The sequence below is a fragment of the Oculina patagonica genome, chromosome 7 (genome assembly GCF_052425735.1).
Source record: "Oculina patagonica isolate OP01 chromosome 7, crgOcupat, whole genome shotgun sequence".
Taxonomy (NCBI): Eukaryota; Metazoa; Cnidaria; class Anthozoa; order Scleractinia; family Oculinidae; genus Oculina; species Oculina patagonica.
In genome coordinates this window covers 22,072,896-22,100,235 of record NC_135764.1, presented here as the reverse complement: position 1 = coordinate 22,100,235, position 27,340 = coordinate 22,072,896, and the positions used below count along the sequence as shown (strand labels likewise).

The following is a 27,340-nucleotide window of genomic DNA, read 5'->3' as shown; positions in this document are numbered from 1 at the left end:
GTCCAAGAACTGAGTCTGGAAAAAGTAATCTACACTACAGTAGATCTGTTCTGTGGAACAAGATCCACCCGCAACTCAGACAGTTTTTATTATTCGCAATTATAAGTAACTTTATAATTTATTTAGTTAATTGGTATAATTTATGTCAATAAGAGACTGTCAGGAAGACTTAAACTGTGAGTAGTAGTTCATATAACAATAAAGATTGATTGATTGATTGAATATGATGATTGATTCTGACTGACTGACTGACTGACTGACTGACTGACTGACTGATTGATTGATTGAAGTGTTTGGAAGTATTTAACGAACTTGTGGCATTGAAGTTATGACATGAAATAATTAACTAATTTTCTCTGAATCTGAGCCTGCCACAAAATCCTGAATAAACATCAAATATGAATCTAGCTATTCTATCAATAATAGAGCTTCCACTTCTGTCATCCTTAATTACATCTTCATTGCTTTCTCCATCTGAGCTTTCTATGGAAATTACACTACATTTCAGCCCTCCACGCTGGGTAACGCCAGCTAATTCCTCGCAAATAACGGCGTTGTCATGGAAACCTTGGACATCTGGAAGCTTGTCTACACTGCTTGGGATTTCATGTGCACAAGCATGTGTGATCTTTGTATCTTCAATTTTACTCTGTGTTTCTGGCAAATCTCTGGCTAGCTGCTTGTATTGCTTGAGACAGTTTGGTTGTTTGCAGTCTTTCACACTGTTAGTGGTGCTTGTGGTTTGGGAGGTAATATCTGGTGTTGCTATGGTTACATCTTTCAAGTCGTTGCTGCTTCTGAGGCCATCTAGGTTACCATTGTCTACAACCATTAATAACAACATAATGTTTTCGACTCATTTTCAAGCAATTAATGAGAAAACGGTCTGAAAATTAGTAATAAGAATTTGAGTAACTTTAAAAAAATTTGTCGGTTTATTTTAATCACTGCAACCCGCTGAATCTCATGGTCTAACTTCGATTTCCACATGAGTTGAACCGCGAAGTTGAAAATGAAATAAAATTGAAAAAATAACGAATGACGAGAGAAACAGGAACGTCTTTCTTGTGTTGGCTAAAGTTATTTCTCGCCATCAGACTGCGGTTTTACTCCTCGTCTCTCTAATTGAAAAAAAATTGGTTCTTTTTTTTTTTCGCGTTACACTTGAATCTTACTTCAGCGGCCATTTTATACGTAGGTTGAATTGTATTTATTATTCGTGGTTGTTGACGGAGTTATGATGCAATATTGCTGTTAATGACTAAAAGTGGTAGACCATATCACCATAACATTTTCTTGCTTCCAACTCAAAGGCCAGGGGCCTTTTGCGTCCCATGGTGCAAAGAGGACGGATGAGCTCTAAGGCCGAGGTCTAACACAATTTAAACGAACGAACGAAACAAACAAGTAATCAAACAAACACAAGGAAAATCAAGCGTTTAAAAGTCGACCATTACCCCCATATACCATATTAGGCTGTAGAATACCAGTTTTACCGGTTTAACATGGAGCGGATTAAAAAAAAATACTGTACTTCGCGCTGGCTAGGGCTACAACAACGGACAAAAACGAATGACAGAATCGCGAAAGAGTACTACGATCACCAAGTAAAAAAGGTCCCAGAATTCGAGGGGAATCTCACTCTTCTCATAATACGCTTAGCTCGCAAAATATCGGCGTTCATTACTGTTAAATCATCTAATAAATGAGGTGCATGCATTCAGTTATGTTGTTACCTATACCATTTGTATTTCCATCCGGCCGGATATTTCGCTCTGGTAGGCCAGCTTTAACCAAGATCTCAATTATGTCAGGTCGTTGGATTTTCTCCATTATATCAGCCAAGTCCTGGACTGTCATTTTTTTCTGGAACATTATTTCCATCACTCCATCCATCATACCACCGTCACCATGGTAATCTAAACTTTGAATAGTTGGGAAACTTAACGAGAGTTCGGCCGCCACTGCCTTCCAGTTGTTTCCAAGTGGGCTGGGGTTATTCAGGTACATCACAACTTCACTTAGCACTGAAGGTGGAACATCCTTTAGTATCTGTCCTGAAATAAACGCAAGGAAAAAAATTAAAGTACATGATGCTTTTAGAACTTACGGAGACAGACACCCTCGTCCACAGGGCGCTTTACCCTTCAATACGCCCGTCCCACTTTGAAGGGAAAAGTGCCCTATATAGGGACGAGGTTGGGGGGCAGGGTGCCTTTGAGTCCCTGTTTCGTTTCGACATCTCTGAGGAAACTAAAAATTGAAATGCCAGCTTGGTTAAATCTGCTCTAACGGATTTATAGTACCTGTTAACCAACGAAGGTAATAAAACTGAATCCGGTAATCTAAGACTCGGTGTATAGAGCACAAATACTGGGAAAATGAAGAATTGACAATACTTTACCTGGACCTGTGATCCTTGTTGTTGCTCGTGTTGATTGACGTGTAGAATAGCCTGTTGGAAAAAGAGAAAAGTAATCAATAACAATAGGCTCTGCATTCTATTGCACTGCAATGCACTGCTCGGAACTTACTTCACAGGAATACTTCACACACTACACTGTATTGTACTTCTTTACTCTGCACTAAATTGCACACTTTGCTGTTTTTTTGCTGCGCTGCACTGCACTACAATTTAATGCTATGCACTACATGTACACTGTACTATACTGTACTTTGCAATGGACTTCACTGCACTGTATTGCCTGCACAATGCATGTCCAGTGCTACACTTTACTACAGTGCCTTGCCCTACTGCAACGCAATACATTGCACTGCACTTCACTCCAATGAACTGCACCGCACCGCATTACACTCTAAGTACCGACTGATAAGTACTGTACTTTAAATAGCGAAGCGCGCGAGGTTTAGGAAATGAATATAACTTCATGAGGCTCATAAAACATCAGCGTGTTTAGAGAGAAATACAGTCAACTCTCTCTTAACGGACACCTCTGTAAGACGGACACCTCCATAAGACGGACACCTGGTTATGTGGTTATGGTCCCTGCCGGTTTTCAGTCATTTTACTGTAAGAAAACTCTCTGTAAGACGGACACCTCTCTAAGACGGACAAGGGACACTTTGAAACCGCCAACGGACACGCACAAAAAGTCATTTTTTTAGTGAACAAAATACTTCAAAACTTGTTATCGACATAGAAATAGTAGTCCAGCGCCTTTAGAATACCAAACTTACCAAAAACAATCCACTAATAAGTAAAACGTATTACTTCTCTGCTTAGGTATATGGGCGCGCACCAAAGATTTAGTTTTCTACTTACAGTATTACTGTTTGTTATTAACAAACAAGTCGATTTTCCGATATTATTTTTCGTTCCACTTTATAGGTTTTGCTAACGTAAGCGACCCAAAACAGACGTGTATTCGTTGTGCATAGCCGTTTAGCTTTATCATCTCAAAATTTCTGGTGTCACGTTACCTCAACTCTCTATAAGGCGGACACCTCTCTAAGACGGACAGTTGGGGCCGGTCCCGACGGTGTCCGTCTTAGAGAGAGTTGACTGTAAAAGGAATCTAGGCGGAAGTTTTCGTTCCATAAAAGTGATTTAGAAACACTGGCAGTTTAGGAAATCGTTTTCCATTTCGGTTTTGTCACTCACGCGCTTCGCTATTTAATGTCCACTAGTTCACACAAAACCGCAATGTACTACTTCTCTTTCCACTATACTGCACCACAATGTATTGGTCAAATCGAAAAGCCGTCGGCAAGGGTACTTACGATCGCTTGCACACTGCGCTTTTAATTCAAAACCCACTAAAATATCCAATAATCTAAAGCATACCTCTCCGCTGTCCGCCGTAAAAGTTCATTCTTGCTTTATAGCCAACATTAGCATTTCCTCCAGTTACGAGGACTGAGTACTTCCCAGATGCTGAAAACAAGAAAGACGAACAGGGATGCTCGTTACGTTTTTTATCTTTTTTTTCGTTTTTTTGTTTTTTTTTGTTTGTTTGTTTCTTTTTTTGCGTAAACGACCTCCGTTGAAACGTTTAGCTTTTACTGTTGCCTATAAGTATCACTGAAATTTAGTTATGTCGATTAGAAAGAAAGAAGTCTGTCAGTTTTGGAGAGGTCTCGGAAGGGATATCGTAACGATCCTCGTTATCCAAAATCATCCAAAAATGAAATACGATAATCAGGCTAAAAGTCTTGTGTTGTTACGGGATTTTGCATTTAAGAAGTTCATAGAAAGAAGTAGAGTGCAACATAGTTAATTTGGAAAATGGAAGCAGAGTTGAGGGTAAGCCATATCATAGTTAATAGAGGGAAATGGTTATGAAGCCCGACAAAGTTCTTTGTTATAGGTTTTTGTTCGCTATTTTGGGGTTGACCCTGCAGAAAACCTGGCAAAATACAATATGTGGTTACGTGTGTTCATGCAACTAACCAATAAAAACTTTGCGATTACGTAACTTATGCATAGTGTATGAGCGCAAAACAAAAGATGTGCACTCTCATGGACCTTCCCACTTTCATCTTGGCCTCTTTGTTTGCTCCTTTGATGTTTGCCGGGCTTCTTAACCATTTCCCTCTATTAACTATGGCCAAGTATGTCATAGCATTTTTATAAAACTTAACATAGACGTTTCAAGCAAAAAGCTTCGGCCTTTGTTGGTTAAATGATGACAAATTAGTTACATCTAATTCGACGATTCACAATTTGCGATCAATTCTTTTTTCGCACATGTCTAATATATTTTCTTACTTTGTGAGAATCCAGCCATGGTTCTTGATCGATAAATATATCAAGCTGAAATCTGTTGAAAATACAAGACATATGTACATGTGTATATGTATATGCAATGTAAGAGCAGATCTCAAAACGAGGGAATTGATCAAAGAAATTACATCGTGCTCTGCTTTGAGATATGTATGCTCTTGACTACTATCTCTTAAACCACGACCAGCTTTCCACCTCAGCTGACAAGCATATCTTTTTTTTTTTTTGGCATCAGGAGCGGGGATGAGGGTTAGGGGTAGAGGCAGGTACCGGGGGAAGGGGAGAGGGAAAGATGGGGTGTGAAGATCTAGAAGTAATAAATAAATATAGATTTTTTTTTTATGACGCGTTGAAACAACTTAAAAAAAATTAATAGCCTTGTCAGAAAAAATTTTCAGTTGCAATCCATTTCCATCTTAGCCATCCGCAGCCAAATACGCTTGTTAAAACAGTGTCAGTGCTCTAATATAGCATTTTTTTTTAAATCAATTTTTCAAGTTAGGCTTCTTGCGACACAATTATAAAGTTTGGCTGTTCAAAAATCTGCTCTGGTAAAATCCTTGACAATATTACGGCCAACCAACTTTGCGAGGCTGGACGGAAAGAGTTCCGTCTGTAAAAGTTTTAATTATCTCTCATTTATCATTGTCACTTATTATATCTACAAAAGTTGAAAAGCTTTCTCTCGAGTTCAGGAAAATTATACTTATACATTTTATTTTTTCAGATAATACTACAAGGCAAACGTAAAGAAAACAACGAAACAATCTCCCTGCCACACCACCCCCATTAAATATTGCGCTAATGACTTGAAACCGAAAGTGAAACTGAAAGCTTCCTTATTTGCATAGATGGTATTATGCAAGTCGCAAGGTTTCGATTTCGTTTGCTTGAATCATTCTGTATACTAAATAGGATGACTGAACGAAAATATTTATACTGGCCCAGTGCGTTACTACGAATGAACAAAGCTTAGCTGAATTTTCTCCGGCTCTGAATAGCAGCCTGGGCTCGGAAAAATGCGGAAGTAGTCAAAGAATCGATAACCCAAGAGAAAAATTTTTAATGTAAGGTGTTTCGAACCGGGATTAAATTTTTCGCAACATTCAATAAACAAATGGCTGACTATAGAACTTTATCTGGTGTCTAAGAGTAATGAGAGTAATATTAATTGCGAAAAGCCAATATCAGGCATTTTACGCTGATTTACAGATGGCTCCTCGAATGAAATATTACACTAGAAAAAATTTGGTAAAATTTCTATTATTTCATTGTTTTTATGGCAGTTTGCGGAAATGAATTTCAGTTGAAGCGATCTTTGGCGATGTATGAAAGGAATTTTGTCTCGAGCGTTTCATAAATAACATGCTTTCGCCCTATCCATTAAAGACAGCTTGATCTAAACCTGAAGACGGTAAGCGAAGATAAAATTACTAAGTGTAATTAACTTCTTGTTTCACTTTAGACACTTTATAACAAAATCGATATATGTGCCGAGCGAATAGCAATATGTTACGAGAACACAACAAATCAGCAACCGGGAGATATATTGGCTCGTCTTGGTGTAACGCTAAATTCTCATAACAGCCATTACAAAGAAATCCGTTTCATTCAGTACTGAGAATTGATATCTTGACCTCAGGAATGACCGCGTTATTTTTCACTCAACAAATACCCAAACCAAGCGACCGGAACAAGAAATAAGAAGACGGAATTTGAACTTTTGAATCTAAGCCATGCGGTACATCTACTTTTAAGTAGATGTACCGCATGTTAAAAAACACATCGCCACATGGAAAGTAAAGCGAAACTAAGATAAAAAAAATCGCTTTAGTTTGCTTAGATGACTTAAGTTAATAGCTACGTGCGAGTTGCTATCGTTTAGAAACTGAAAATGAGTTCAATTATAATTTACCATTACACGAAGTCAAAAAAAAAAATCGCGTCTTAATTGAAAAGTGTTCACGTCGCTTCGATAGGTTCATTGGTGAATCGACTTACATGTAAAGAACATAAAAAAAAACAACAATAAAATAAACTAGCATTGTTAAGTGTCTTACGAGCGGAGTTTCAATGCATGTACTCACATTATAAATGTTATCTTTCTTTCTATAGAAGCTCCACAAAGGTACGACATTCAACACAATCCTTACTGTAGAAAATGTCCTTTAATTCCACGATCGAATGGCTCCTTTACGCAGTGTTTACGTATTCTTCTAATACAGGCGCAAAAAGTCTGGGAAAAATCCCTTCAGAATAACTGTCATTTTCGATATTTGGCCTACCGCCCACTTTCCTCGTCACAAAAAAAGGAACTTGTTTTCTTGAGGTGCGGCGAACGGATGTACACAATCCTTGTACTTTCGACACTTTTAGTTTCGCAACTTCTTTTTGAACATTTTACTAGCGTTTTATCGAGCATGGCAAGGCAAAATACAAAGAACGCTGGCACTTTTAATGGTGATTGTTTTTCCTGATAGTGAAAATTTATATATTGTTTGAAATAAAAATTGAAAGTAGGGATTTTTAAAAATGGGCATTAAAGTGACGTTTCTGTATGTGATATTTATAGTTGTTTATTACCGCTATTTATATAACCGTTACCATTCGTGAGAACAACAGAACAAACAACAAGAACAATGTCCGTAGCCCCCAAAACAGTACCAGCTGCAACAATAAAGAAACAGTAGAATTTATGAGAGCTGCTACACCATTGGATCTTTGAATGCTCTTATTGCTGTTTATCATGACAATGAAACAAATGGGACTTGGAGATAAGGCAACAAGCAATTAAAAAATATATCTACTCTAGCCCGGCCCTTGACCAAACAATCGTAACGGAGTTTCAAAAGGGGGGAGGGGGCGGGGAACTAAGTCACGCTAGTATCAAGTCGCGTCACGCTACTACACGCCATGTTACGATAGCGTTGTCATGGTAGTATTAAGCCTGGTGGGCTTGTTTTTATTATCTTATATTATCTTAACTTCACTTGAAATAAAATATCCACGTACTGAATACGAAACCTCTGCTACAGAGCAAATAAATAATATTTGTGAACATTATGAACATATTTCTTTGTTTTTTTTTTTTTAATACAAATTGACTTTAATGTCTTTAACTTATTATCTTGGCCGGCAGTAATCATTTTTTGGCCTTCTAAATATATCTTTTTATTTTTTTCTATTACTTTAAAATAATTTATAATCTCAATTTAACCAGTTTGTACTGACATAACATCTCCCTCCCCTGGTATAACTAACATCCCTGCCTAGCTCTTTAAATAAGGTTTTATATAGTAATGCCATAAATATTGTGTCCTGAGCTGGCGCTACATGTTGAAGTACACATGCTACTGTGTGTAGTCCCTCTAAAGCTCTCTTGCTGTCATCCATTCTTTACTCGTGTAGAGGTGATTCACTTTTTGCTTCACTTCTTTCACGACTAACTACTTGTATATGTAGTTCTTCTTCAGCACTGTCTTCTGAAATGAAAACAAGATTCAATTTTACAAGGCTCAGAGATACATAAGAAAAAAACTAGGCTTCTTAACTTTTTGCAGTCTAGTCATAAATTTAGACTGTCTTTTGTAGTCGACATTGAGCATTTTAGAGCTTCTTGATTTCATGCAACTAGACACCCTGTGCAAGCTTTTAGCTAGATGCGTGCTTGTGGCCGCTTTTTTGAAAAATTTTATTTTAAAAAAATAATTTGGGGTAAAAAATTTAAAAAATTAAAAAAAAAAAAAAAAAAAAAAAAAAAAAAAAAAATATATAAAATAAAATTTGTATTTTTTATCCAGAATGCCCCCAAATGCCTAAGACACCATCCTCCCAGGTCAGTGAGGTCTTAGCCATCAGTACATAAAATTTTGGATGCGTGGCACACTTTTTAAATTCTGCCGCAAATTCTTGACTTAGTCTACCCCACTTACTAGACCCCAAAGCAAAGCAAAAACAAAACCATCACATAGCAAATATTAGCCATTAAAAATAGACGAGTAACCAGGGTAAGACATTGTAAAATATTACAATGTGATCTCTGGTTCCCCCCCCCCAACAAAACACCAAAAACTTGATTAAAAACGAGCTTTCGACAACCAGTTTGTAGACTTTGACAAGTGATAGTTATTATTATTATTATTATTATTATTATTATTATTATTATTATTATTTATTTAATACTTGTCAAAGACCACCATTCATTAGTCATGTTTCCCTGTAAAATATACCTGAAACATTGGGATGTAGTTGTGATTGAACAGGATAGCCTGCTTCAGTAAGCACACTTAAGGCATCAAATCTCTGCATTTCATGCAAAACTTGTACAAGTTGACCAAGCTTTACATGTCGTTCCTTCATCAGCTGGAAAACAGCATCCATACTTGAGTGATCACAGGCTGTGTTGTCTCTTAATGACATGGCTTCTGCTAGGGTTAGGTTGAACAATCTGCCTGCGATGTTTATTCTGTCTTTTGCTAACAGTGTGGTCAATTGAGAGTACACTCTGTAGGGTATTGTTGCAACCAACTGATCTGAGGAATAAATCAAGAGTCCAGTGTTACAAAAACAGTTACTAATTAATCCCAACAAGATCTGAATTAATTTTAAACAAGTATGTTTGGGAATCTGTATGCAATTGAAGGAGAAACTGGGAGACAGAGAATGAGAAATAGCTGCAAAATGCCAAGTGGGGTGGAGAAGGGTTTGGGGTAAAAGAAGTTGTTGAGGTGAGAGTGAGCGTGGGGTGAGAGTGAGTGGCAGTTTTATGTGTGGGAGACGCGGTGGCCTAATGGTTAGCGCGCTTGACTCCGAGTCGATTGGCCCGGGTTCAAGGCCTGGCCGGGGCGCTGCGTTGTGTTCTTGTGTTCTTTACTCTCACAGTGCCTCTCTCCACCCAGGTGTATAAATGGGTACCGGCGAATTTACTGCTGGGGGTAACCCTGCGATGGACTAGCATCCCATCCAGGGGGGAGTAGCAATACTCCTAGTCGCTTAATGCTACGGAAACTGGGATAAGCTCTGGCTGTATGAGCCTCATGGCTTGGACACAGACTTTACCTTTTTTTATAGGTGAAGTCTACGCAAAACATGGCAGCTTACCCATAATTGTTTCAGTTTACCTGTTTATACAGTGCCTAGATATGGTTTGTGGGGTGGAACGTGGGGGAGGAGGGGGTGAGGTGTGTGCGGAGTGTGATGGAATGTGGGGGGTGGGGAGGGCGAGGAGGGGAATAGTGTGAGAGGGAGGGGATGGGTTACCATGTCAATGTAACTGCAGTCATGTTTCATTAAGTTACCGAAAGTTTGTTGTTGTTCATTTGACCATATTTCAGGCTAGTGATTTTTAATGACATTTTGTTTGTTTAATCGTGAACGTCAGTCTGTTACCTGGACCGGTAATTCTTGCATCACTTGATCTTGATGATGTGTGAATTCTTGCTCTATCTCGACCTAAAAGGGAATAATAAAGGTATCAAATATAGTAATTGTTCTAGTAATTTTACACTGTGTAAAATTATTTTTTTATTTTTTTTTTTTTATTTTTTTTTTTAAAAAAAAATTGATAAATTTTTTTTTTTTTATTTAAAAAAAAAAAAAAAAAAAAAAAAAAAAAAAAAAAAAAAAATTTTTTTTTTCAAAAAAAAAAAAAAAAAAATTTTTTTCCAATACTACGTACTATTTCTACTTCTCCTTGTATCTTTGTATGATTAAGTTTAGCGATTAATATATGCACTGTATTGTAAAACTTATTGTAACGCATGTAAATACCTTTATAATTTCTTTTCTTTTTCTTTCTTCCTGTAAGTTTATTGTTTTCTTGTACTGTAAGTTCTAACACCAATAAAACTTTTTATTGCAAAAAAAAAAAAAAATCATAATTTGAGACAACAAATCACAGGTCTCTCCATCTAAATTTTGTTTGCAAATTATGCTGACTCAGAGTCTCAATTTTCTTTTAGTGCCAGGCTATGGAAGTCTCAACATACACTTGCCACCCCTTAACTGGCCAATTTCCTCACCTCTCCTGTAAGTTACATCCATTTTGGAATTGTCACCACATAGGACATGCCCACCACTGACATTCACTTTGAATTTTCTACTTCCTGTTTCAAAAAGAAAACAGTTGACTCATTTATTTAACATAAAATTGAGACATTGTTGGCATATATTGACAAAAAAAAAAAGATTCTTTCCAGCTTATACAATAAATAATTAAAAGTGTTTCTCATATGCAAAAAAAAAATAACAGTAAAATACATATATTACACTGATTTTAACTTTGTCTAAAAATATTTTAAACAACATTCAAATTGAAAATACCGTAAACACATGCAGATAAGCCGCACCCTGAATTTAGCAACTCAAATTTTGGGAAAAATAGTTTTTTGAAAGTAAATCTAAGAAAATCCAAATCGAGTCTTCAGGACTCTTCTTCATCGAACATAAACTCTCTAAACATTGGAACAGAAAATACTTCAGTCTTACCCACAATTTCAGCTTTTTAATACAATGAACACCAACTTTGACATATGGTTGATTTTTTCTGGTATTTGTTGACAGGTATTTCTTCATTTATTAAACACAGTATTTTCGTAGATGTGTGTGACAACAAGAATGTGCATTTGAAAAAGGTTCATAGCTTAGTAACCAGGCATTTTATTGGACGCGAAAAGGGGACGGGCGAGAACAAACAAGCAAAACAAGATGGAGGCGTATGGGTTTCGTTGCCATCATAAGGATAAAAAGAGATTTGGGAGCCATCCGTTAGAGATAGAGTTGTTGCCTCAAGAGAGTTTCGTAATATAATTGGTTCGCAAATTTGCCATCAAAGTGCCCCCCCCCCCCCCCCCCCCCCCCCCCCCCCCCCCCCCCCCCCCCCCCCCCCTAAAAATGCTCCCCTTACCTAAGTGCTAAACAGGGAAGAAACAGTAGGCCATGATCTGTCTGCATCTACCACGCGAATATTAATACTTGTTGTACATTCCCAGGTCCCAGGGGGGGGGGAGGGGGTTACTCAAATACGTTTTGTACGGGGGAGGCTCCGCCCCGAGCTCCTACCCCTTACCCTTTTATATACCATTTTGCCAGAAATTGGGTCCCAGGTGCAGAAATGTCCCAGAATTTACATATATTATATATGACACTTATTGGATTATTGGCTTTTTAATTAGGCAGGAAATTTATCAAGAGCAATTTAAAATTGCACTTTAAACATTTCCTGCTTGAGAAAAATCCAAGCTATCATCAAGGTTTTATAGGCAATAATGTGCCTTTGATAATATCACGTTTGAAATTTTACTTATATTTATTCTTCTAGTGCATTATATTATATATGTATGATAACATTATAATTATTGAATTTATAAAAAGAAATACAAAAAAGGCATACAAAATAAATATGAGAGCAAAATTAAAAGTGACTGCCTGGAGATGTAACTTTACCACAAAGGGAAATTATAAAAATTGAACTTATAAAATACAGTTGAATCCTGGTAACTCAAACTTCGATAACTCGAACAACCCTGCTAACTAAAACTAACTTCCATTTCCCTTGGATTTGAACTCACTTTTCAGTCATTTTTGATCGGTTAACTCGAACTCGGATAACTCGAAAACCCTGCAAACTCGAACTAAATTTTGTTTTCAATGATCAAAATTTGGGTCAAATGTACCCCGATAACTCGAATTTCAGTTCTTGCAACTCACCATGGTTACCCATAGATTTAGAGCAACGAACAGATCATGTGTTTGACAGCCTTTTTCCACTGTTATCACAATAATTTATGACCCTGTTAGAGTTTAATTTCTGAAGAGATAAGTTTGATAGTTGACACTGTATTGTATACTGAAGTGCTGAAAATTAGTAAACTATCAATTATTAACTTAGCAAAATAATATTCAATTCAACCCTGATAATTAATTCGAAACCCTGCTAACTTGAACTGTTTTTCATTTCCCTTCAGATTTCGAGTTACCGACTGGGCTTCTACCATATTAAAATTATGTAACTCTTTATAATAAAGAGTAACTGCATTCAAGTCTTTGATATTTCTATTTTACAAATTTTTTTGGAAAACCCTAAAATTTGGGTCGGTCAGACGATGGTGAATGGAGAAAAAAGAGGGGGACAGCCTAATATATTTAATGGGCATATTGTAATATAGACCTGACTAAAAAAAATTGCATCAGGCTCACAAGCCCCTATTCACTCATACATTATACCTTGATAATGGTTTCATTCACGATTTTAAAGACTATTCACAAAATTCACTTCTTGCAAGTTATAAAAATTAATTTCAACAACAGCCCAAGTTATGCATTATGGTTTAACTTAGCTAAATGTTATTGCCTTTTTGTGTGTTATGCTTTGCTTGCTTGCTGTTCTTGCAGACATAACAATTCGATAGACAGCTACAAGCGGGCAAGTCGTCTTGGCAAAGTTTATAACTTACTATGCAAGAAAAACCTGTAAAATATGACCAATAAGCTTACCTGTGTTTTGTCGATGCATAATGGCGTTCCCTCGTGCTTCAGTTGCCCAGTTGAATATGTTAAAAGAATCAAACTTTCCTGACTGCAAGCTGCGCTTGTATTGATCCAGATCAAGCGAACTATAGCTTTGCTTACGCAATATCAAGTGACATATGCTACCCAAACAGTGGAATTCGTATTGCTAAGAAACATCCGAACAATGACTATTTTTAAGCGTGAGAACAATGATTTGCATGACTGGGGAATCCCCACTCACTTTCGTCAACATGATGGCAGTCCGGGTATCACAGTAGGCAGGAAAGTCTTGTTAACCGTAGGTGATTCTGACGACTGCAGCTTAAAATATCTAAGACTCAAAGATCTTGTCCAAAATATAATTCGATCCATTTTTCCTCATGATGGAAAATGGCGAAAGCGAAACTTGCTAGGCGTTTTCGCGCTTCCGCGTATGAAGTCGACTGGGAACTAATAATTCAAGATTGAATAGTACCCAGGCGTCCTCGAAAAACACTCTAGCCGGAAGTGATAACTGAGTTCTTACCGCACTTCCTGGGTGCTTTATAACAGAACTAAGCACGGTGACGGTTTTTTTAATCCGTCTTATAAAATTTCAACACTTTTTCTTGAAAAATACGCTTCCCCTCTGCGAATATTGTGTGAAAAACGCTGGCGCGCGCGGAATGACGTCAATGTCTATTAATGGCGGACAGTAAAGAATAAATTATCATTCGTTTAACTATGGTTTCATCTTATCAAAAAATATTACATTTTGCAGCTCGCACGTGGCGGAATGACGTCATTTGTTTTGTTTTGTCGATTGCGAGGGGAGAGGGTAGATATAGTTTTGTCATATCACTTCTGTATCGCATGATATCACTTTACTTTGTGTTGTTGTTATCGCACTTTTATTATCGGTGATTGAAAAATTAAAGTAAGACTCGAGATCTGAGCTTATTCGTTACACAGAGCTGAAAATTGAGAATTCGGCGTTTTAAATGATACCAATAACCTTAAGATAAATGATTCTTTGTAGTTAAGGCAGATTTTCTGTGTCCTTCTATGCAGTGTTATCGATTTCTAAAAAAAAAAAAAAAGAAATATTGTGCTGCGTCGGAGGCGAGTGAAACAATTAGCTATGTAGTTGATTATCAACTGGAAGTCGACGAAGGGCTAATGCTTGAAACTTGAGCTTTTCAAAATTCGCTACGGCGGTTTATTTACCTTCAGCAACTTATAGGGCTTCGTTGATTTCAACTGTAAACAGCTTAAGGACGGCGTAGTCGGGCAACAGCTCAACTTCATTCATTCATGGGTTTATACTTGAAGATTGGTAAACTTAATTTGATTACAAAGTGGACAGATACCCGGAAGTCGAAATTTCTCTTCTTTGGAGCGTATTATTCACTTCCGTCAAAAACATTTAATTGTAACTCATAAAACAGGACATGTCCAACTCATTAGTGGAAGTGCCACGCACCAAAACATCAAATTCAGGTACCTGGTCCGATGGATAGACAACTCGTATATTCTTGCGGAATATATACATGCTCAAATATTTTAATAAATAGTCATTTAGTTTAAATTTAAAATTGACAATTCAAAACATAAGGCTCGGGCGCTTTTTATTCTAAATTTTGTTTGTATCCTTAAAAAAGACAACTACATAATGACTGCGCTGCCATTTCACACCCCTGCCGACAATGCCCTTTGTATATTATGACAAAGAGAAAACGGAACGTTTAATCATTCCCTACATTTGTTTTATAATCTTATATGGTATTATTATTCAATTTCCTTTTATTTTTCCTTTAAAATAGAAATTAACTGCTTGGTCTCTGCCAAGATGGAAAAGTTCCCTTTAAGTTAAAAGAGGTTTCCGGTTCCTGTTTGGATTGAACAAATATTTAATTGTTTATCCATCAAGGTTTTATTTTGTACTCGAAGATAAATCATAGTCTTCGCACGAAGTTTGACTCATCTTTTAGTATCTTAATCTTTCTTTGTTTTACATTTCCATGATATAATCTTTAAAATCTTGAACCCTGAGGACAAATAAAAATTACACAACGTCAATTAGAAAGGTGTCTTATCGTATAATACGAAATTTACGCGAGCACGCCTTTTCAAAAATAAGTTATTTCAGGTAAGTCACCAAAAACCAAGCACTCACTTGTAATTTGCAATGCTATCCGTGACCCACTCTAATGACACCGGCTTCGTGTTTAACTGACGGCAGATAGCTGTGAAACAAGAGAACGATATAAAAAAAAACGATAACTAGAGTGATAGAATAATACTGCAGAAGGATACAAATCACATTTGTAATCGTTTTATTGCTCATACATTTATTACCATTGGTCAAAATAAAATATGAGTGGTTTACTTTAAGCCGTGAAATGGTTACTAAACAATTAAATGCTAAAGACACTAACTCCGTTCTAACTCTTCTTTTGTTTAGTTTGACTATTAGCAATAGTTGCTCAAGGCTGTTTCGCAGTAAAATAGGTAGATCTAAATTGGTAAATAAACTCTAAATAGGTAAATAAACAACATAAAATAATAAAAGAAAGCTTACTGATAACTGAAAAGGAGCGTGACTTTACACTGAAGCGTAGCGGAAAGACGAGAATGGACCGGAATGAAACTGGAATGGACCGGAATGGACTGCAATGACCCAGAATGGACCGGAATGAAACAAATGGGCCAAAATGGACTGCAATGACCCAGAATGAACCGAAATGAGACCGGAATAGACCAAAATGAACCGGAATGAACCGGAAAGAACCGCAATGGCCCGGAATGGACCGGAGTGAAACTAGAATGGACAGAAATGTTCTGAGATGGCCCAGAATGGACCGAAATGCGTCAAAATGTCCTTGAACAACCCCGAGAATACAACAGAATGACCTACTAGAATGATATTTGTAAAAGGGTCATTTTTTATAATTGTTACAATCATTAAAAACTATCTGTCAACTATCTCCATTCATCATTTGAAAATCGCAATCCCGTTTGAAAAAAATTTAAACAGCACTTAATTCACCCGTGCGCTACAAGCCGAAGCCATGAAACCACGAAAAGGTAAGGGAGCAAGAGTGCTCACACGTTAAACAGTACACAACATATGGAGAAACGTGGTACCATGATAAGTCGTGAGTACAAATGATATTGGTAGCTTTTTTTTTAAAGTAGCGAACTTGAAGTTAGCCTGCAGAACAGGCGGTTTGACAGGGCAGAGCGCGCTGCGCAAGAGAGGAACGGTTTTCCGTCCCTAATCTTTTTGTTCCACTGCACTCGTGTACCGCTCATCGTCCCTCTAAACTAGCTGTTCGAAGGCTAACTTGAAGTCGACTTTTATCCTGAATTAATTAAATACTGCTATGCGAGTGGAAGAGATTGAGAAATACCATTAATATCGTCCACGTTATTTCGAGTTTCTTTATCGATGACAACAACTTTTCGACGATCCTGCAAAGACAATAAAGCAACATGAGTTTAGGAGTTTTGGAATATAAATTATGATAAACAAAAAAACCGCACAAGGGAGACAGCAATAAAAAAGGATATAATTACGACAAACCTTTTGCATCATTTTTAAAATTTCAGTATCGACATAGACACTTGCGCCACAAAACTTCAACAACTGGCTAAGTTGTTCTGCAATAAAAAAATATATATCACATTCAGTACTTTTATTTTAAAACAAATGTGAATAATCAATATATTGAAATAATTCCCCATATTTAACACTTCACATTTACGCACTCAACAGGACCTTGTAAACTTTCGCAAAACTCGAAAAGTGAATAAAAACAATTTGACGAAATTACCTTTAGTGACTGCCGCGCTGAATTCGCCATAGCAGAGAACGCCAAAGTCTTCGAATAAAAGTGTGTCCTCCTGGATAAGAACAGAAGGTGATACAGTGAGTATTGTTAGGTAGGAAACTAAACTGCTTAATTAAAATGAAAAAGGAGCCGTAAATCTAGCGCGCTCTCCGAAATTCGTGCTACTGAAAATGCTGCCTCAAAAAAAATGACCGATTTTACTTCGAGCGAAAGTGCAACTTGTCAGATTTATACAGATCAAATGATCAGCTCTTTCAACGAATTTGGCTGCTCAAGGCAAGCCCCATGACAGATCGCAAAATTCAGAAAGGTTACAATTTTTGACCCACAGAAGCAAACAGTTTTAATCGGCTTCGGCTAATACCTTGACGTAGTCTCTCTGATTTTTTGTCATAATCTAAATAAGGCCGGCAGGTAAGAGACTAGCTAAAAGCAGATGGTTTTTGTTCAACTTTTTTCCCCCGTTTTTTACCTCGTCACTTCTGGCTGTTCTTGCCAAGCGTGGAATGGATGCCTGTCCGAGACCCGAATCACCTTTCACTTCATAATCCGCCTGGAAAGAATGAAATGAAATGAAATGAACAAAAGTATGTGTGGATTCAAACAAAAGGAAACAACTTGAGGTTTGGAAAAAGCAAAAACAACACACATTTTAAAGATCATTTGGTCGAAAATGAAAAAAATGTCAGGTCCTGGCACGATGGTAAACTAGTTGAAAGTGTGGAAACTTAAGGAACAAAAAGATTTAGCTTTCTGATCCGTCTTTTTTTCTTTTTTTACAACTAAAATTAGTCTCACTCTAGGATTCTCAAAGTCGAACCAACCATTCATGAGAACCTTCGTCCAGTGCGGAATTCAACCACAAAATGGGGTATAATAATGAAAAGCATAATCACCGTAAACAAAAGTACTCAACACTAAATAAACCAATTCACTGAATTGACTGTGGTTTAGAATAAATACTATGAGCAGTTGCCATGCATGTTTTCCATTGGGCGAGGAGAGAAAATCTATTTCGTGTACGAAGCATCGCAAGAAAACACATGTAAAGTATAAGAGTCAACACGTAGCCTAAGAATAAAAGGCACAAACGGAAACGTAAGAATGGGTAGAGAATATTCATTATTCGCCCAAGATTAACTTACCTCAGCCACTAGTGCTTTGGCTTGAATACATGCAGCGATCCCTGAAAAGATGGAAAAAATAACTAAGGTCACCCAGATTGAGTTTTCCGCCGAACATTCGAGTAATAAAGGCAAAAATAAAGTTGCCAAAAAGAGCTGATAGCATGGTAACAATTTGAGCATAAATCGCAAAAACCTATCGAAAGTTTAGCACTCAAGCTGAATCGGAGAGAGAAAAACAAATTTGTAGTTATCTATATTTCAGTTAAAACGGACGTTTCACATCAGTTCAAAACAAAATAACGCGGTTTTTAAGCATTTTTACAAGGTTTGACTTTCACTTTTTCGTAAATGATCTAATAGACGCCCAGGGGCTCTATAGAGGGGGGCGTTTAATAGATATGAGGCGTTTATTAGAGAGGGGCGTAAATTTCACTCAAAGTGTAAAAACGTCAATAAAACAAATGAGACGTAGTAGTTTGCTCTTGGAGTAAGATAGAAAACAGAGTTTGTCAGTAGCATGTATTTATTTCCATTGGCCGCTTCCATGTCCGAGTCAGGTAAGAAACTAAATAAATTGCGTGATTTTACTTTATGGAGTGTTGCCTTGGTTTTTGAGGTCTTTGGGGTGGTGGGGGGGGGGGGGGGGGGGGGACTACCAGACACGGGCGTTTACTAGATGGGGGCGTCAAATACAAACTTTACAACTCAGGGGAGGCGTTTATTAGATACAAGGCGTTAATTTGAGTGAGCGTTAATTAGATCATTTACGGCATTGCGAATTTAATAGCCACAACAGTTTTGACAAGTACAGCGTAATCACTCTGCGAGCAGTACTTACAGTAGTGACTGACGATCCATTTCCCGAGTGCCAGTCCCATTAGGTACTTCATGGTATAGCTATGACGTGTCACCTGCATATTCTCATCTGAAAGGAGGAAAAGTACGCGTGTTGATAAAAAGAAAAGTAAAAAGAAAACCAGGTTTGGAAAACAGCATCAGCAACACATTTTCCAGATCGTTCGGTGGAAAATGAAAATAAGGGGTCCTGACGCGATGCCAGGCCTGTTGAAAGTGTGAAAACCCTTGAGTCTCAAGTAAACCTGGGGTTAACGAAAATCGTCTAAACACTACAAAGTCAAACAACAGATCAAAACTTTTACCAACCTGTTGTCATAATCACGTGACTCGTCCTGTTATTGAACTCACTGGCTAGTTTCCCGCCATACGTTTCGGCAAGAGCGCGAGCTTCAGCCTGGGAAAAAATACAAACTTTCTGAGTTCTCGTAAATGCGAGAAACTTCTTGCTGACATGGGGTAAGTAACACAGTAAACTGAAAGTTAGTTATATGTTTTCCGTGTTTACTTGATAAATTTATCTTATTACACTGATACTTAGAGCAATGCGTTCTGTATTGTGTCAAGTTTTCATGTAAATACAAAATGACGAATACTACAGTCTAATAAGAATTTTGACCACAAGGTTTTTTTTAATACCCCTGAAACAGAAATCGAGGCATTCTGTATTGTGATCTGGCACAAAGTTACTTTTTAAAACGGTCTTCGAAGTATTAGACTGCGGATACAGCCGCTTCTCAACGGTCCTTCTGATTTGGGAGGCGGCTGTATTCGAAGGCTACTAAAGTACAAATATCGTCAGTTTTCGCGCGTCATAATAGAAATAGAAAATAAAATGGGGAAAAAAGAAAACAGGAAAAAAAAAAAAAAAAAAACTTCCAGAGCAAGCGATACTTACTAACTGCTTCCTGTTAAGACGCGTCGCCACAAAAGACAGGTGCTTTGTTGTTCCGCTTCTCTGGCAATTCTTATTCTCTTTATCTTTGCTCGTTTTGGCGCTCGTCACAACCGTCAGTCTTGCAAGCTCTGGTTTAGGTGACCGGCATTGATCACGTGGCACCCTCTCGCGTGACGTAGTATCCCGAGATACACTATCACCCGTCACTGGTTGTGGAGAATCCTGTCCCGAGATTGGTGAAATCTCTGCACCACGCTTTCGCGAATAGATAAATGGCGTAGACTTTTTCTGAATAGGTGATGGTACCTTGGTCTGCTCCACTGGCTTAGTGAACTGGCTGGGTTTAGGGGAATCTTTTCGCGTTCTTGTGAATAACAAGCTAACGACCGGAGATTTCTTGGGCACGATTTCATCCGCTACTCTTCGTCTCTTGACAAGCCAAAGTGAACCAGTTTTTGACTGAGCAGGGTCTTGATCGTCAATAACGATCAACTCTTTTTCGTCTTTTTCGTGAGCGGTTTGTTTTAAACGCAAACTTCGCGGAGGAGAAGGTGTTTTGTCCTGTCGGTTTTCTACTGCTGTGATACTTAGACCATCATCTTCGTAACTCGGAGAAAGAGAGCGCTTCCTTGTATTACCATCATCCTTCTCTGCGACACTTCTGTTCCCTTCACTACTCGAACTCTTCCTTAGCTCACACTGTTTCTCTTGATTAGTCCTCGTTATGTCTCCGCAATCGCTGTCTTCGTCTGAAGACTGCCCCTCCTGATCTAAATAGCGCGAAACGTTTTTAAGGGGGGAGGAAAGTTGTCGCATGGGAGGGATGCTCTTGGGTGTCAGCGGAGGGGGTGGAGTGAGTGAAGGCAACATGTCGGGATCATCACATGGATCTGAAATGAAATGCGAGTATTATCTTGTAAGTGTTTTTTCTATGGGTCATAAGATTTTATCTTACAGCTTCGAATATATACTAGTAATCTGACTGAGCATGGTACTGTAGGCAAGGGGAACTAAAGGTTAGAAACCGAAAAGAGATAGAAAATGAACTTGCAATCGCCTGGATATCTCTTTCACGAAAATTCAAAAAGCTCTGTTTCGTATGACAATTAGAAAAGTTGTGCCGCTAAAATCCTACAGTCCTAGTAATTATGCACTAGACGTCTTACCCTCTTCTTGATACTCCATGTCGTCTTCTTCAATCGCGTTCTCTGCGTCATCTCTCTTTTCGTCAGTTTTAGCTAGATACGCTCTCAGCTCTTCCATCTCTCTTTCCATCTCTTCCACGTCCTGTCGTAGTACATCCATTTTCTAAGCAAACCAACAGGAAATCAAAGAAAACAGTGCAGTTGTGAGACTCCTCGATAGAGAGCTCCATTCGAATGAATTTCTTTAGACTGTTTTTGGAAACACGGCTTAACGAGAAACGCAAGAAGTGGGTGACAGGAGAGAAGTCACGCGCGTTCGCCTTAACAGCACATGGAGGCTAGTATGGAGAATTTGTCTGTTGACATTCTTACCTGAGTAGAGGCCGCAGCTTCTGACAGAAATGTCGCGGATGATGCTCCAGTACTGTCCAGCGCTTTGTAAGATGCTAAACGTTAAAAAGACATACAAGATGTGAGAATAAAGGAACCGATCACTAACAGCAAGTTGTCTTGTCAAATTCTCCCAGCTAGAACAAGTGTATGGATACAGTATAGCTGGGAGAAATTGAACGTTAGGTCACGCATGACTCTCGTTTAACTAAAAGTCTTGTGCGCTCAAATTAAGGTTGATGCTCATTTTTTTAGAGTCGTAGAAAGAGTCTTCTTTAGCTTAAACTCACTAACACTCGAAGAAAACTCTCGTGCAACTCACATCCTTCAACTCTCGGTGACTCCCAATCCTAGTTAAGGACTTTAACGGCAATCAAATCAATAAACTTTATTCTTACTACATTGTAGTTTTCTCGTGAAAAGAATGATGGTATAATTTAAACCCGGCTGAGAATTGGAAATGAGAAAGATATGAATCAGTTAGTGACGCAAGCTAAAAGGTAAAAAAAAGGTAAAGCAACGTTATTTATACACGGTTTGTGTTTAAAGCTAGAAGCTTGTGGGGCCGTGTATATGAAACAAATACTGAACAAATATAATATATTGAATAAACATAACATGGTTAAAAATCCCAACTGGCAGGAGGCAGACCAGTTGGCTATTTACAAGCATGACCGAGGATTTGAACTCGGGACGACCGAGAACAAATCCAGATAGTGGTCAGAACGGGACTTGAACCCAGGACTTCCAGATTTCAAGTCCGGCGCTCTAACCACTCGGCCACGCTGCCTCCTTTGTTACTTGGAAAAGAATCTCTGCATTCTCCTAACAGGAGTTGAACATATGACCTTCTGCACACCGATCACACGCTCTACCACTGAGCTACGGGATGTCATTGAAAGATTGGTCATGTAACTAAGAAATCCCGTTTTACTGCTAAAATAAGTTAAGTCGATGGGTGGTAATTATGTGAAAAGGAAGGACGATATACAGTACCGCTCAAATCATAGTTATGCTCAAATGTAGGTATCCACCGTCTCGCGAGACGCGTCTCGTTTCTCGTTTTTTTTTTTTTTTTTTTTTTTTTTTTTTGTACAGAATTGGGCGAACGTCAAGGGCGCATATTTCACGCATAAGTCTAAAGCTACAAAATCACAGAAAATTGAACTTTCTGGTATTTAAGAATGTTCCAAAACTGTGGTCTACGACTACTGAAACTTAATATGCGTCTAGATTAAGTTAAGGTATCAGAACATCGTTTAGCCACAAACGCAAGTACTTACATGTGATTCCATCGTCATCATCATCTTCCCCCTCATTTTCAGAAGGAATCAGTTCTTGAGAAAATGCTGCAACTTCCTCCTCTTCATTTTCTGCGTCTTCTTTGCAACTTCTTGCATCTCCACTCGATTCAGTTTCCTTGGGAAGGAATATCGGTTTTAACAAAGCTTCATCACTCAAGGAACCCTCTTCATCGCTAGTGCAGGTGGAATCCCCTTTGTCGTTAGTACAAGGAAAATCCCTGTTATCATCATCAAGGAGGACACAGTCACGATCACCAGTTTCGTGGAGGTTTTCTGCTTCGTATTTCTCAAGAATGTCATCTTCTAACTCTTCACCATTCTCGTCATCCTCTGCATCTCCTTTTACTTGATCATCTTCATTATCGCCTTTATAAGGTGTTTCAGGCCCATCTTGGCAACCCTCGTTGTATTTACCCCCGTTTTTAGTACCCGACCAATCAAACGAATCTTCGATATCATAAACTTTTCGTTTAACAGAACCACATGGTGCAAAATTCGCGCCTTCTTCATGCCCTTCTCGCAAAGGCCTTTCCACAACATCGACGCTTTTTGTCTCTTTAGAATTTGTAACGACAGTGTGTCTTTCCTTTTGTGAATCGTTAATGTCATCTATTTCTTGTAAACTGCCAGGATCATTCGCATTTTCAGAGGAAACATCGCTTATTTTCTGTACTGACTTCACAAAATTTGTCACGCCTCTTGGAGATTTACAAGGGGTCATTTTCCAATTTATTCCCTTTACAAGTAGTTTCTGTATTTCTGTCCTGTGACAACTCTAAGTGTTTGTTGGAGTCAGGTTCCGAAGCCGGACTTAAATCCATGGTCTGGGCATCTAGTACCTCTGGCGACCTAGTATGGTTCTTCAGTAACGAGACGCTGTCTTCAGCTGTCTCACTACTACCAGAATTATATCGAGTTCCAGCTCTGTCCCCTTCGCTATCCTGTGATCCTGTTGATTTTAAAACACGGGGACTCTTTACTCGCCTTTTCGGTTTTACAACTAGACGTTCAAAATGAGAATTGGTCTCATCTTTCCTTTGCAGTTTCATTTTGGAGCGTGACAGCCTCGAAGGAGACCTAGAACTGAAAACCTGTTTGGTAACAGGTTTGACCGGTGGCGTAGGGGGTATGACGTCACTTTCCATGCACTCGGAGTCGCGGGTTTTCTCGATGCTGGGACCACTCCCCTGTTCGAGTGAAAAATTTGGATGCAACTCGTGTGATGATGACACCATGTTAGCGCTTCTTGGTTTCTTTGGAAGCGGTTCTACCCAAGATGCATCCCTGTTTGTCGTTGTGTTGACATTCTGCGAAGACTTCTTGCTGTCTTCTTTTTCTTCACTGCAAGCAGCATCTTCTTCTACGTGATATTCTTGCGGAGGAAATTCCAAATCTTGAAGCACAGAGATGCTCTGGCTGGTCCCGAAACTCTGAGTTCCTTCTGGGTCCGTCTCCGACGCCGGTTCCTTGTTATTACCATAAGGGCAGAGCTCAGCTCTGCTGGCTTCAGCTTGGCTACCATCCAAACCAACTTTATCCACAATCCTTCCCTTCTCGGTTACAGTTCCACAACTCAAAGCAATATTTGAGGGACTCCTAGGCGCTGATGCATTAGAAGAACTCCTTTGGTTCCCAGACTTCTTCTGACTTGTCTTCCTATCCGAGGTCTCCCAGCTATCGTTTCCAAACAGACAAGGCGTCACAACATCCATGACTTCCAAAGAACACTGCGTTGGGGTGTTGCCTGGCCCAGATGTTTTGCCCTCAGCTTCAACACTTCCATTTGACAATTTGCCATCGACTTGACTATCGGTTATTCCTGTCTCCTCACAAACAATCTCTTTCTCAGAACATGTGCTAAAAGAACTTGACAAATGCTTCTGTTCTGTACCAGACGCCTGCAAGGTTGTAAACTCACGTCGTAATCCCTGGGTATCGTCGATGTCTCCTAGTCCAGGCCTCTGTTCCTCCTTTTGTTCATGAAAATGGGAAGTTTGATCACAATAAGTCAACAGCTCTTTCTCACTAGAATCGAACGCTTGGGATTCATGGTGTCTCGTCACTGATACTTGACTTGAGCCGCCTCCTTCTGCATCTTCTACATGAACACTTTCTTTTTCCTTTCCTTTAGGACTCCTGTTCTGTTCGGAGACATTCACCTGAGAAGGCGTCATGAAAGGTTTCTGTCTTGAATTGGAAACTGCAGACGCCGTTATCTTTGTGTCAGACTCCTCATATTGGAATGCTTTTTCTTTGTCTGTGGGTTCGTTACTCTTTAGCTTTCCTTTATCCCAAACTGGTTTTATCTGGGGACTCTCCTCATTTGTTCCAATTTTCTGCACAGTACGATTTTTGGCTATGTCGCCATGGTCATTTTTCGTTATCGTCTGCGAACCCCATTCTTCCGCATTTCCTGTAGAACCTCCTTGCATGCCGTCTAAAGCCTGATTAACATGAGCGATCATTGGATTTATCACTGGTGAGATTGATTTCTCTGAAGCGGAGACGCTGGCTGGAACCATTTCATTTGAAAGCATGGTCTTACCGCTTGAACACGAAGGACTGTCAAGGGTTGACGCATCATCTTCAACCTGATCGTTACCTTTTACACATGGAAGACTAGATTCGTGTAGGTCTTCCACATTTTCTTTACGCTCTCTGGAAAGTCCCCTGTCATCTTGCGACCTTTCCGTATTAGCCGTAAGCGGAGAAGCCTCATCATGTGAAGGAGCGCGAGATTGTTTAAATTTCTTTCTGGCATTTCCATTAGGGCTGGGCTCATCGTGTGTTAACACAACTACAGAATCTGCAGATCTTTTCTTTGTCTTAGTCTTCAGCTGGAGAGATTTCTTGGGAGGATCTGAAAGCCGGTTGGATTGCAGCGACACCTCAGACGCTCGTCTTCTCTGCCTCTGCTTAACACGTTCGTACAAATCTGACTCGGTAGCTTCATTGTCTAGTGCATCCTCGTGGGCACGCCATTTCTGGACAGGTGACAATTTCTTCTGTTGAAGTTCTTTTTCAGTTTCATCTGCTTTTTGCAATGTCTCTGTAGGTTTAGTCAAAGAAGGCTCATCAAAGAAGGCAACTAAGCCGTCAAAATCCAAACTTTGTGTGGGAGGGTCCTTGTCACCGCTTGGCATGCTTTCGGAAGGCAACCTCGTGTCAATAGACGGGTCACTGGTATGTCGCTCTTTGCAAGCTATAAGTGGTTCCTCTTGATTTTCTACGAGAAAACTCTCCGTAGTAATCAGCGCGTCTTCTTTGATGTCCTGAGAGTCGGCATTCTCGTCTTGACGAGCACCTTTCTTTTGGTCTTCGCCATGAACATTGTCAGGAGCTACATCACAATGCTGTTCATGACAGTCCTGGGATAGAAGGATAGAGATACTTTGCATGGTGTCTACACTACTCAAAGGGCAAGAGTCAAACTTTGTGCTGGATACTGCTCCTTCATCTTCCTTGCCATTTGTTGCTGTATTTACACAGGCCGGCACTGGTTCTTTGTTTGCACAGAGTGCTGTGCTTTCACAAGGGCTTGTCCTGATAGACGAGTCAGCCTCAGCAATAGTTGTTAAACATGCAGCTCTTTCGGGCTGTACAGACACATTCAGACATGTGTCTTTACTGTCTGGGGTTTGATCATCGACTGTGCTTACAATTTTTGCTGAAAGCGATGAATCATGGCTGAGTGTAGCTCTATTGTTTTGTTCAGGTTCATCTGGCACTGATGCCTCATCTTGATTCAGACAAGTTGGACCTAGAACATCGAACAAGTGAATTGTTAATACTGGTACTGTTCTCAGAGTACTGATCAAAACAAAATCATACCGTACTGGTACATGTAATTTGTTGAAACATTTGAGCTACAGGTGCACGTAGATGGTTACGATAATCATTATGAACCGTTCCAGAGCACACCCACAACACAGGACACTACCTGCTTTGAAATGAAATAAAGTTTAGTGATCCTGAACCACACTGGTACACACGCAGGGTCGAAGAGGCAATTCAGATAAGACTTCACCCTAACAATATCAACAGGTATAGTGAGATTGAAATTCCCGAAGCATGGATGCCCACGATAAAAAAAAACATACACAACAACAACAGAAGAACTGAACGACAACTGACTGTTGAGGGAACGACAGCACACCAGAACAGCGAGGATTGATATACACCAATCACAGCAGTTGAAAACCAACCAATCGCAGTGCTGCAGCATGCTTTATAAGGTTACACCTGACCAGTCGACCTTATCGCCTGATGAAGACTAGCAGTGTGCAGTCAAAACGTCACGATCTACATGAACATCACAAGTGACTTCTTTGGAAGACAAAAAGAAAATACTACCGCCGCCTGGTTAGCTCAATTGGTAGAGCACCGGACTGCTGTGCGGGAGGTCGTGGGTTCGAACCCCAGACCGGACCAACACTCAGGGTCTTTTAAGACCAAAAGTAACTGAGGAGAATGTGCTGCCTTTGTAATTACATCTGCAAAATAATGGTTAGACATTCTAGTCTTCTGGGAAAAGGA

At 39.1% G+C, this 27,340-nt stretch overlaps 3 protein-coding genes across 8 annotated transcripts; all 3 read right to left on the bottom strand.

Moving 5' to 3' along the window:
• Window positions 1-243: 243 nt before the first annotated feature.
• On the bottom strand, window positions 244-7,399 carry LOC144659920 (uncharacterized). Of its 4 annotated transcripts, none has more exons than XM_078520447.1 (6): window positions 7,349-7,399; window positions 4,730-4,781; window positions 3,806-3,895; window positions 2,405-2,455; window positions 1,737-2,057; window positions 244-822 (listed from the first exon to the last, which is right to left on the bottom strand). In XM_078520447.1, the coding sequence occupies exons 2-6, from the start codon at window positions 4,746-4,748 to the stop codon at window positions 347-349; spliced, it is 957 nt and encodes a 318-aa protein (XP_078376573.1). In that variant the 5' UTR covers window positions 4,749-4,781; window positions 7,349-7,399; the 3' UTR covers window positions 244-346. The 4 variants fall into 4 exon arrangements, with proteins under 4 accessions (XP_078376573.1, XP_078376571.1, XP_078376574.1 ...); XM_078520445.1 differs by lacking the exon at window positions 7,349-7,399 and adding an exon at window positions 6,832-6,941; XM_078520448.1 differs by lacking the exon at window positions 7,349-7,399 and adding an exon at window positions 6,832-6,941 and having other exon boundaries at window positions 1,743-2,057.
• A 272-nt stretch (window positions 7,400-7,671) lies between these two features.
• On the bottom strand, window positions 7,672-13,708 carry LOC144659921 (uncharacterized). Of its 3 annotated transcripts, none has more exons than XM_078520450.1 (5): window positions 13,238-13,708; window positions 10,765-10,848; window positions 10,133-10,195; window positions 8,974-9,276; window positions 7,672-8,223 (listed from the first exon to the last, which is right to left on the bottom strand). In XM_078520450.1, the coding sequence occupies exons 1-5, from the start codon at window positions 13,254-13,256 to the stop codon at window positions 8,141-8,143; spliced, it is 552 nt and encodes a 183-aa protein (XP_078376576.1). In that variant the 5' UTR covers window positions 13,257-13,708; the 3' UTR covers window positions 7,672-8,140. The 3 variants fall into 3 exon arrangements, with proteins under 3 accessions (XP_078376576.1, XP_078376575.1, XP_078376577.1); XM_078520449.1 differs by having other exon boundaries at window positions 7,672-8,226; window positions 13,238-13,700; XM_078520451.1 differs by having other exon boundaries at window positions 7,672-8,226; window positions 13,494-13,697.
• A 265-nt stretch (window positions 13,709-13,973) lies between these two features.
• LOC144660966 (uncharacterized) lies at window positions 13,974-27,029 on the bottom strand. Its single transcript, XM_078521687.1, is given in 15 exon segments — window positions 13,974-15,279; window positions 15,408-15,477; window positions 16,645-16,705; window positions 16,818-16,894; window positions 17,068-17,137; window positions 17,558-17,638; window positions 18,231-18,271; window positions 19,051-19,137; window positions 19,377-19,464; window positions 19,966-20,855; window positions 21,132-21,273; window positions 21,483-21,556; window positions 22,784-23,522; window positions 23,524-26,564; window positions 26,939-27,029. Coding segments are annotated over 15 exon segments (5,589 nt in total). The 3' UTR covers window positions 13,974-15,242.
• Between the last annotated feature and the right edge of the window lie 311 nt (window positions 27,030-27,340).